Source organism: Aegilops tauschii, chromosome 6 (assembly GCF_002575655.3).
Source record: "Aegilops tauschii subsp. strangulata cultivar AL8/78 chromosome 6, Aet v6.0, whole genome shotgun sequence".
NCBI classification, from domain to species: Eukaryota; Viridiplantae; Streptophyta; class Magnoliopsida; order Poales; family Poaceae; genus Aegilops; species Aegilops tauschii.
Window position 1 is genome coordinate 91,156,851 of NC_053040.3, and position 10,429 is coordinate 91,167,279.

The 10,429-nt window shown below is 45.8% G+C and overlaps 1 protein-coding gene across 1 annotated transcript; it reads left to right on the forward strand.

Moving 5' to 3' along the window:
- Window positions 1-5,380: 5,380 nt before the first annotated feature.
- Window positions 5,381-9,021, forward strand: LOC109740426 (uncharacterized). The gene is made up of 3 exons (XM_020299487.4): window positions 5,381-5,721; window positions 7,026-7,290; window positions 8,394-9,021. The coding sequence occupies exons 1-3, from the start codon at window positions 5,620-5,622 to the stop codon at window positions 8,711-8,713; spliced, it is 687 nt and encodes a 228-aa protein (XP_020155076.1). The 5' UTR covers window positions 5,381-5,619; the 3' UTR covers window positions 8,714-9,021.
- Window positions 9,022-10,429: the final 1,408 nt, after the last annotated feature.

Genomic DNA, 10,429 nt, shown 5'->3' on the forward strand with positions numbered 1-10,429 from the left:
TGTGGCGTGCGGTAGTACTGCTCAAGGGAGCGGTAGTACCGTAGGGGCCAGCGGTCGCACCGCTCCTGGTGAGCGGTAGTACCGCTGCCTCTAGCCCAGAACGCTGGCGCGCACAGAAGTAGGCGCGGAAGTAATTTTTTACTTCTGCGCCCTACGCGGTAGTACCACTCCTGGTGAGCGGTAGTACCGCTGCCTCGTGTCCTGGCGCTGTTGCATGCGGTAGTAGGCGCGGATGTAATTTTTTACCTCCGCCCTTACGCGGTAGTACCGCTCCCTGTGAGCGGTAGTACCGTGCCGACTTTTTCTCGTAGCTAGCTCCAACGGTTGTAGGCGCGACAGTTATTTTTTACTTCCGTGGTCGCGCGGTAGTACCGCAAGGGCAGGCGGTAGTACCGCTCCTGTAGTAGTACCGCCCTGTTGCCCCTTTGCAGTGTTGTTTCATTGGAGTTTTGCCGCCCTAGCGGTAGTACCGCTCGTAGGAGTGGTAGTACCACTCTGTGCGGGCTGTGAGCATAACGGTTGGTTTTTCCCCCTCCTATAAAAGGGGGTCTTCTTCCCCAATGAATCTTATCCTTTGAGCTCGTGTTCTTCCCCCATTGTTGACCTTCTTCGAGCTTGCTATCTCTCAATCCCTCCATGGATTCTTGCTAGTTCTTGAGGGAAAAGAGAGAGGAGATCTAGATCCACATTTCCACCAATCACTTTCTCCTCTATGTGAGGGGAACCCCTTGGATCTAGATCTTGGAGTTCTTGGTGTTCTACTTCTTGTTCTTCCTCCCATTTTCCTCCCTAGCATCAGTTGCTTCGGTGGGATTTGAGAGAGAAGGACTTGGGCACTCCGTGTGCCCTTGCCATTTGCATTTGGTGCATCGGTTTGAGTTCTCCACGGTGATACGTGGAAGTTACAAGTTGAGAAGCTTATTACTCTTGGGTGCTTGGTGCCCTTGAGCTTGTTCCTCTTGGGTGCTTGGGCGCCCTAGACGCTAGACGGTTGGTGGTGTTCGGACCTCAATCATTGTGGTGTAAAGCTCCGGGCAAGCGCCAGGGTCTCCAATTAGGTTGTGGAGATCGCCCCGAGCAATTTGACGGGTACCGGTGACCGCCCCCAAGGGTTGCCAAAGTGTACGGGTTCGGTGACCGCCCCCAAGGGTTGCCATTTGTATGGGTTCGGTGACCGCCCTCAAGGGTCCCTTAGTGGAATCACGACATCTTGCATTGTGCGAGGGCGTGAGGAGATTACGGTGGCCCTAGTGGCTTCTTGGGGAGCATTGTGCCTCCACACCGCTCCAAACGGAGATTAGCATCCGCAAGGGTGTGAACTTCGGGATACATCGTCGTCTCCGCGTGCCTCGGTTATCTCCTACCCGAGCCCTTTACTTGCACTTTACTTTGAGATAGCCATATTGTTCTTTGTCATATATCTTGCTATCACTTAGTTGCTTATCTTGCTTAGCATAAGTTGTTGGTGCACATAGGTGAGCCTAGTTGTTTTAGGTTTTGTGCTTGACAAATTAACCGCTAGGTTTATTCCGCATTTGTTCAAGCCTAAACCGTAATTATTTTAAAAGCGCCTATTCAGCCCCCCTCTAGGTGGCATCCTCGATCTTTCAATAACTTTGTGCTTTTCTATCAGTTGCTCGATAGTAATTTGTTCACCCACTGTATTATTTGCCTTCATGAGAGAAGCCTCCAGTGAAACCTATGGCCCCCGGATCTATTTTCCATCATATTAGTTTCTGATCTACTATTTTGCAATCTTTTATTTTCAGATCTATAAACCAAAAAAAAACCAAAAATATTTTATCTTCTGTTTAGTTTTATCTATCTCTATCAGATCTCACCTTTGCAAGTGACCGTGAAGGGATTGACAACCCCTTTATCCCGTTGGGTGCAAGTGTTTGATTGTTTGTGCAGGTGCATCTATTGGGGACTTGCGCGTTTCTCCTACTGGATTGATACCTTGGTTCTTAATTGAGGGAAATACTTATCTCTATTGTGCTGCATCACCCTTTCCACTTCAAGCGAAAAACCAATGCAAGCTCAAGAAGTAACAGTCTGACATTCAAATCCCTGTCAATCTTGAGTACTTTCACAAAACCATTATCGACATACCGTCGGATAATGTGATACTTGTGTTCGATATGTCTGGTCTTCATGTGGGATCTTGGTTCCTTTGCTTCAGCAACGACACCACTATTATCACAGTAGAGCACCATTGGGTTCATCACACTTGGGACCACACCAATCTCCTCAAGAAAAATCTTGATCCACATTGCCTCCTTCGAAGCTTCTGAAGCAGTAATATTTTCTGCTTTCGCTGTAGAAATCCGCAACAACGTTTCGCTTGAAACTTTTCCAAACCACTATACCATCATTAAGGGTAAAAAATATCCCGATTGAGATTTATAGTCATCTATATTCAGTCATGAAGCTAGCATCGGTGTTACCATTTACAACGAGTTATTTATTTCCTCCATAGACAAGGAGCATGTCCTTTGTCCTTCTGAGGTACTTAAGAATATTTTTTAACAGCTGCCCAGTGAGCCACTCCGGGATCACTGTGGTACATGCTACTAACACTTAGCACATAAGAAACATCTGTTCTTGTACATATCATAGCATACATGATGGGTCCAATTGCCGAGGCATATGGAACACCACTCATCTGCACAAGCTCATCAAATGTCATGAGACACTAATTCTTGCTAAGTGTTGTGCCATGTGACATTGGGAGAAAACCTTTCTTAGTGTTCTCCATTTTAAACCTCTTTAAAACCTTGTCAATGTACGTGCTTTGGCTCAGCGCAATTAGGCGTCTTGGTCTATCCCTATTCCTATCCCTATAGATCTTAATGCCCGGTATATAAGCTGCCTTGCCTAAGTCTTTCATCGAAAACACACTTTTGAATGAATCTTTTATTGTGCTAAGAAACTTTACATCATTTCCAATCAACAATATGTCATCCACATGTAAAACTAGAAATGTTATAGAGCTCCCACTAAACTTCTTGTACACACAAGATTCTTCATCGTTCTTAATGAAGCCAAATTATTTAACCACTTCATCAAAACATGATTTCGGCTCCTCGATGCTTGCTTCAAACCATAGATAGACCTTTGAAGCTTGCACACCTTTCTGGCATCATTATGATCGACAAAACCTTTCGATTGTATCATATATACATCCTCTTTAAGATTTCCATTTAGGAAAGTCGTTTTCACATCCATCTGACATATCTCGTAATCAAAGTATGCATCAGTTGTCATCATAATCCACACAGGATTTAGCATGGCTACTGGTGAGAATGTCTTGTCATAATCAACTCCCTCAGTTTGCGAAAACCCTTCCCCAACTACCCTTGCTTTATAGATAGTAGGATTACCATCCGCGTCTGTTTTTCTTTTGAAGATCCATTTACATCGACTGCGTTTCACACCCTTTGGAGGCTCAACCAAGTTCCAAACTTGATTATCGTACATGAACTTCATATCGGATTTCATGGCTTTAAGCCATTCTTTTGAGCTGGGAGCTGCCATTGCTTCTCTGTAGTGCGTAGGTTCATCTTCCTCTAAGACGAGTATTTCATTGTGAAACCATTTAGGAGGTTCACTAACTCTTCCTGACCTACGCGGTTAAATTACAGGATTAACGGGAGTTTCTACTACTCGTGTAGTAACTTCTGGTCCAGTTGTGCAGACAACTTCTGGAACAAATTCCGGTTCGCTAGTCCAACTTACTTTTGCCGAAGATTTAGCAATCTCATCAAGCTGTACTATCCTCCCACTTACTTCTTCAGTGAGAAAACTCCTTCTCGAGAACGTGTCTATTCTTTCCAACAAACACTTTGTCATCAGACTTTTGGTACAAGGAATACCCAATTCTTTCTTTGGGATAACCTACAAAGTAACATTTGTCTGCTTTGGGATCGAGTTTATTTGGTTGTAAACGCTTTACATACGCATCACAACCCCAAATCTTGAGATGCGACAAATTGGGTTTCTTCATATTCCATAACTCATATGGTGTCGACTCAACAGACTTAGACAGTGCTCTGTTTAGTGTATATATTGTCGTTTCAAGTGCATATCCCCCAAATGATAAAGGTAGATCGGTAAGTGACATCATGGACCTCACCATGTTTAATAAGGTTCGGTTACGCCTCTCAAACACTCCATTTCTCGGCGGAGTTCCGGGAGGAGTGCTAACAAGATGGACATGCAACCGACGTAGAGGCTAATAACCCAGTCAAGCATCCAACCGCGCCTAATGCCGCGCCCGCTGCAGCGCCGTGGGCTAACCGATGTGCAGTCGTACTGTCCTCTACCATAGCCGTGATATCACCCTCCACCACAACCACACATGGGGTCGAGCACGCCACATCTCCGCCGCGTGACTCCTGCACCCGAGTTGCCGCCCTTTGCCATAACATCTCAGAGCGCACCGAAGTGACATGGAGCGACCCGTACGCAACCATGCCATCGCCCTCCGCTCTAGTACCGTCTCCCTCCATTGCAGTTGCGCTCGCGGGTGCCCAATATGCAGCCCATCCCTGGCCGCCCTCTGCAACGCCTTCGCCATCCATTACACACCGCCTCTCGCGCAGTCGCCGCCGCTAGGAGCTGGAGGGTTGCGTCGTCGCCGCCGCTTGGTAGGGTTTGGGGGAATCAGACGGGGAGAGAGACGAGTCGTGTCAGGAGAGAGAGTGCCGGTTCGACCTTTTTTCGTGCAGTATAGACAAGGGCAATTTTGTCCATCTAAAAACATTGACAGTTATTAGACGGTAGAAGTTAATAGAAGTGACGAAAGTTTTACAAGGGGCATAAAATTATATACTTGATGTCAGATATAAGGAAGAAATAAATTTCCAGTGTCAAATCAAATAAAGAAACAAAAGTTAAAACAATGTTATTTAACGGGAGAGGCGTTTTGGCTCCTGAGAGCATATGCTCCCGGATGAATAGTAAATTCAAAAAAATGTACAAAATAGAAATAAGAATTCTATTTTTTGTAGATATTCGTGTTAGTGCCCAACCATGCTTGGCAAATTTCATGGGAAACGGAGCATCAGTGTTTTGTCGGTGAAAAAAACAAAATTGGGATGACATTTGGTCTTCACTTTGTTTTTTTGCACATGCCAAAATGCTTAACCTTTTTGCCTCAAAATTTGCAGTTAACATTTGGACATTTTTTGAAAACTTATTTTTTGGGCCGAATTGAATTTCCATTATCTATTATAAGGAACTTTCTTGTGCTTTTTGTCGCACCACGACAGCGCACGAGCCCACGGGGCCACGGTGCCGCAGCCAATCGAGGATGCCGACCCCACCTGGAAGCGACAGCCCCACCACGTTTTCCAGAACGTCCTCCACCAAGCGCGAACCGACCACACCTCACCCGTCCCGTCCCGTCCCCTCAAACCAACGCACGAGCGAAAACGAAACCCTCTCCAGGATCCCGCGAAGCGAACTCCCCCCTCTCCCCTCTCCCACCGCGCCCCCAAAATCCGATCGGCGGCCACCCCGCCGGCGGCGCCCAATCCGAGCGGCCAGGGGCCGATTCGAGCGAGCCCCGCGAGGAATCCGAGGGATTCGAGGCGGATTTCCTCGGGGGTAGGAAGGATGATGATGGGGTTCATGGGGAAGAGGAAGGAGCTGGAGCAGGTGGTCGACGGCCTCTGCGACTTCTCCCTCTCCGGCCCCGCCGCCAAGTGCCGCCGGCTGGTGAGCGCCCTCGCCGTCCCCCCGCATTCTCTCCCCGTTCTCGCGTGCCTCTGCTTGCTCGAGCTCCCGTCACGCGTCCCCTGCTTGCGCGCAACTGGTTACGCTTCAAGTCGATGCTTCTGGCGCAGTTCATGCTCGGATCTGTCGTTTCAGACTGGTCAATTTTTTTCCAGCTCTGCCGGTTGGCTGAAGTAGCTGCTGGCTGCGTGTGCATGCTGATTGCTAGGTTTGCTACTGGCTAGGTGGAGTACATCTGTTGTATTAGGTGGTGGTTTGGTGCATGCTGGGCGCTATCCAGTATCCACCCTGTAGACTTTTAGTATTAGCTAGTGATTCATGTGTATTGCTAGATGGATACCAGTTTGTGTGGCACTTTGGCCGGTTGTGTTTGATGTTGTGCTTCTACTGTGATTTGAGAAGCATGGTGAATGCGTTGCTTAATTGGTTGTTACTTAGCTTGCATGTACTTCATTTCTGTCATGTCTTAAACAGGTCCGGGCAGGAGTTGCTTGAGGCCACCTGCATGTGGTTTTATGGAGCTTATGTATGATAAATCTAGTGGAGGACTCCTTTGTTTGATGAATAAACCTGCATGTAGTGTCATGCTACTGTATTTTACACAATTACAAACCCAGAGAAGTGAATTAATGTAATGGTTAGATTACCTGGATCGCGTTTCAGTTCATCGCTACACTCACTACCTTTCTATGCTAGTATGCCTACTGTCACGGCCATGGGCGGTGTCAGTGGCTATACATAAAGCAGTTCCATGCATTTGCTTGATCGATTATATATTGTAGAGTTGCAGTCAATGGCATGCTTAGTCTCTGCAGTACCTTGTCTTTACTGCTTTATAGTTAATTTAAGTGACTTTTCTTACTGCCCTTTCAAGATACTTTTGCAATTAACATCATCTTTTATGGCTCAACATATTTCACTGGGATATCTCATTTGATTATATGCAGTTATGGATGTACTTTGACAGCAAGTGTTATTTCTTTATCTGTGCATTTACCAATGCGTGTCCTCTGTTGGTATGAGCTTCAGCATTGTAACGTTTATTGAGATATTCTGCTTAATAAACATATTGTCTCCTTGCATTCAGTTTAATGACCAGTATTAACGGCAAGTAAGTAAGTTACATTAGGAAGTGCATATGCTGATATGCATGTTGCATTTTTTAGTGCTTCTGTATAAATGAGCATTCTTTCACTACTGGATTTATCTGTTGCTGCAAGTATTTTATTCAGACATTTCTTGCAGCTCTTACATTTTGCTGAATAAATGTTGCTTATTATTTGAAGGACCCTGGTCTCCCACCTATTTTGGAAGAAGAACTACCGTGTCCTTCCATCCCATATCAACATCAGATGTTGGGAGAGGAAATCAACAGTGGTATTAACATGCCCATTGTGGAAGATATGATAGAAGGTGCCATGCCATCTCATCTGTCTAGCGAGGACAAGGCACTTGTTATATACAAGCCAGTAAACAAGCCTACCCTCTTTGGTCTCAGTATCGCAAACCCTTCAATCATAGTCAGTTCAGACTTGATACGTGGATTAAAGAGTAAGTCGATTATGATCAAACTTTTATTATATTTGTATTTGTCTTCTTATACATGTTTACTATTTATAATGCTGCAGTACTCACATTGTGCATGTCTAACATGTCCTGGGTATCAAATGTCATGTATAACCGCAGTTATTGTATTAACATTCTGTAAGCATGACGGCAGTGTTACATTCACGCGTTAATAAATAAGTTAGTGAGGATTTGAGGCTAGGTTTTAGATAGAAACCGGAGAAGGTAGAAAAACAGACAAGAGGTGAGGCATGTAGAAGGTGAGCCAGTTGTGTGCTTCTGTTCTGTTCGCTCTCTCTGGCTCTCTCTGATTTCGCTGTGTAGGGGCCAACTCACCACAAAGTCCTCCAAGGCCCTGTTTCGCCGCTCTGTCCCATTACTGTCACACACACAGCCCATAACAGTAAGAAACTGTGGCATAATACTCCAGTGGTGCTATATGCATGTATGCACAGAACTGTAAAGGTCAAAGTGTTTTGTTGCGTCATGTAGCTAGTGCATATGAACATAACTGGATTCCTAAACCAAACATGGTTAAAGGGGGAGGTTCCCTCCATAACTGTACTCTGTTAGGTGGAAATGAGGCACCCTGCGGAGGCTGTGCCTCGAATGCCAGTGGTCGAGCTCACAGGCGTGTGCTCTAGCCAACTGATAACAGCTTGGTCCTCATAACTCTGGATTCCTGTACACATGTTTCCTCCCATGCAGTTTCATCTCATATGCATCGCCTATTATTGGGAGATAAGACGACGGTCAATTCCAAAGAAAACACATTCTGCATGTTGGTACATTCGGGCCCTGTTGCACAGCATGATGTGCTTTATATGGCTTTTCTTTTCTTAGTATTCTCTTGCTAACTTGTTTGTCCCCTGTTGTGCTAGATTTTATCCATTTTGTGTACTGTAGCCATACATGCTTTTCAACAGTTATCTTACTCCTTTAGTTTTTGTTTGGTCTGTTGTCTAAACTTTGAGCATGATTGGGTTGGGTTCCGTTTTCGACAACCTTCCTGTTTGCGAGCCACGTAATATTTGTCTACTTGTCTGTTGATGACATATAACCCCATCATTTTCTTTGTCCTCTCTCAGATCAACCTTTCAATCAGGGGAACTGTCATGGGCTGGAGGACAATTCTCCTGAGCGCAGCAATTGCTTGGCCTTAGTTCCTTGGACGCCACAGCGGATTGCCATGACATCTGATTGGTCCGCATCCCCACCAGAAAGCACACAAAATGCTGAAGAGCCAATGGACGCTGATGAGACAGAAGTTATTTCTATGGACTTTGAGGAAGCGCCTCAAGCAACTCCGAGGGGAATCGACGTGGATAACATTCACCAGTGGCACCAGCACTGCATGGACCCACCATCGCTGCCGAACGCGTCAGCGCCAGTCATGTGGTCGTGGTGACAAATCTGGAGACGTCCCCCCTTAACTGCAGGTTACTTACACACGAAGGATGAAGAAATTCCTATAGCTGCCCCCCACCGGAAGTGTATGTCTACTTTTGATGGATTGAGAAATGATTGCTATGTGCATAATAGCCCCTCTTTAGCGTAGTGCTGATCTTCATCAGTAACGTCAATAGACTTCTGTGTTAGAAACGTCCCTTTTACAGCTACATGACTACATCGTTGGACTTGTGTGTTAGAAACAGCCCTGTTTCCGGCTTACTGTTGGCGCCCCCAATTTAATTTGATCTGGTATTGTTGGTGCAACATGTTAGTGCCCTTTGCAGCTATTCTTGCAAAACTTAGCTTGCATTGTGGTTTTGAGACCACGGAGTATGGCCATGTCTTGATGATGTTAGACAAGTTAATCTATATATGGGACAATGAAGGAGCTCAACTCGTATGTACTCTCTCTGTAAATAAATGCAAGACAGTGATCTAAAACGTCTTATACTGTTTATTTACAGAGGTACTCCCTCCGTCCCATAATATAGGACGTTTTTTGACACTAGCGTAGTGTCCTTAGTCCCAAAATATAGGACGTTTTTTTGACACTAGTGCTGTCAAAAAGCGTCTTACATTATGGGACGGAGGGAGTAGTACATTTCATCAAGCTTGCATTGAAATGCACTTGTGCGTAAATATGAGCAACATGGTTAAATTGACGTCCGCTGACATCTTGATTGCGGAGGTGCCTCTGCACAATCTGATTCCTTGGCCATCGGATGAGCCGTCACACGGAGCGTCAGCGCAAGCCCTTCTCTGCACGCTTCCAGCTCTGCCTGGAATTGCAACTTACGGCAAGCAGGGAACATGATTGCACAAGTGTCATTCTTGTACTACCGGCTGTGCCATCAGTCTCCCCGTATGAACCACATCCAACTTCGCTCACCCTACATCAGAGGTTTTGTCGACCACAGTTAAAACATGTAGGGTGTGTTTGATAGCTTGCATCATTTTCCCCCCTTGCACATGTATCTCATCTGGGACAGCTGAGCGGATGTAGGCTGAAAATCATGTTGTGCATATGGTTTGGTTGCCTTACTGTCTGTTTATATGATAGCACCGATCCCAGCCCCGTGTTTGGTTGCCTGTTCACGGTTGTGCTCATACACTGCATAGTATTTAGTTGCATATACTCGGTTAGGACCGCTTACCTTGTATCCAATGTAGTGAGCTTATCATCACCTTACATACGATCATGCCAATAAAACAACACTACAATCACGACGAACTGGATGATGATGAAGTTTTCGTCCCACACAACACAAACTGTCTAGGAGGCTTGCCTACTTCAATATTGCTCTTCTGCTTAAGCACAAACTTGGAGTAAGCATCATCTCTGTGTAACGAGTCACCCTGAAACCCTCCCTCTGTATACCACATACCGCTTCGCCATCGCAACGTAGGTTAGCTCGAAGGGGTTGATCGGGATGGAAGACTCAAGTTTACCCATGTTCGGCCCCTCACAACGAGGTAAAAGCCTACGTCCTGCTTTGAGTTGTATTGCTTGAGTATCAATTACAAGGGTGCGAAATCGCCTGACCTAGATCTTGATCAATTGTTTCTTGCCCTAACCCGCTGTAGGGTCTCGTCTTTATATACACAGGTCGAGGCCCTGGGCTTACAAGAGTCCAAGCCAGATCACACAACGTGACCAAGTCGGTTTCTAAGT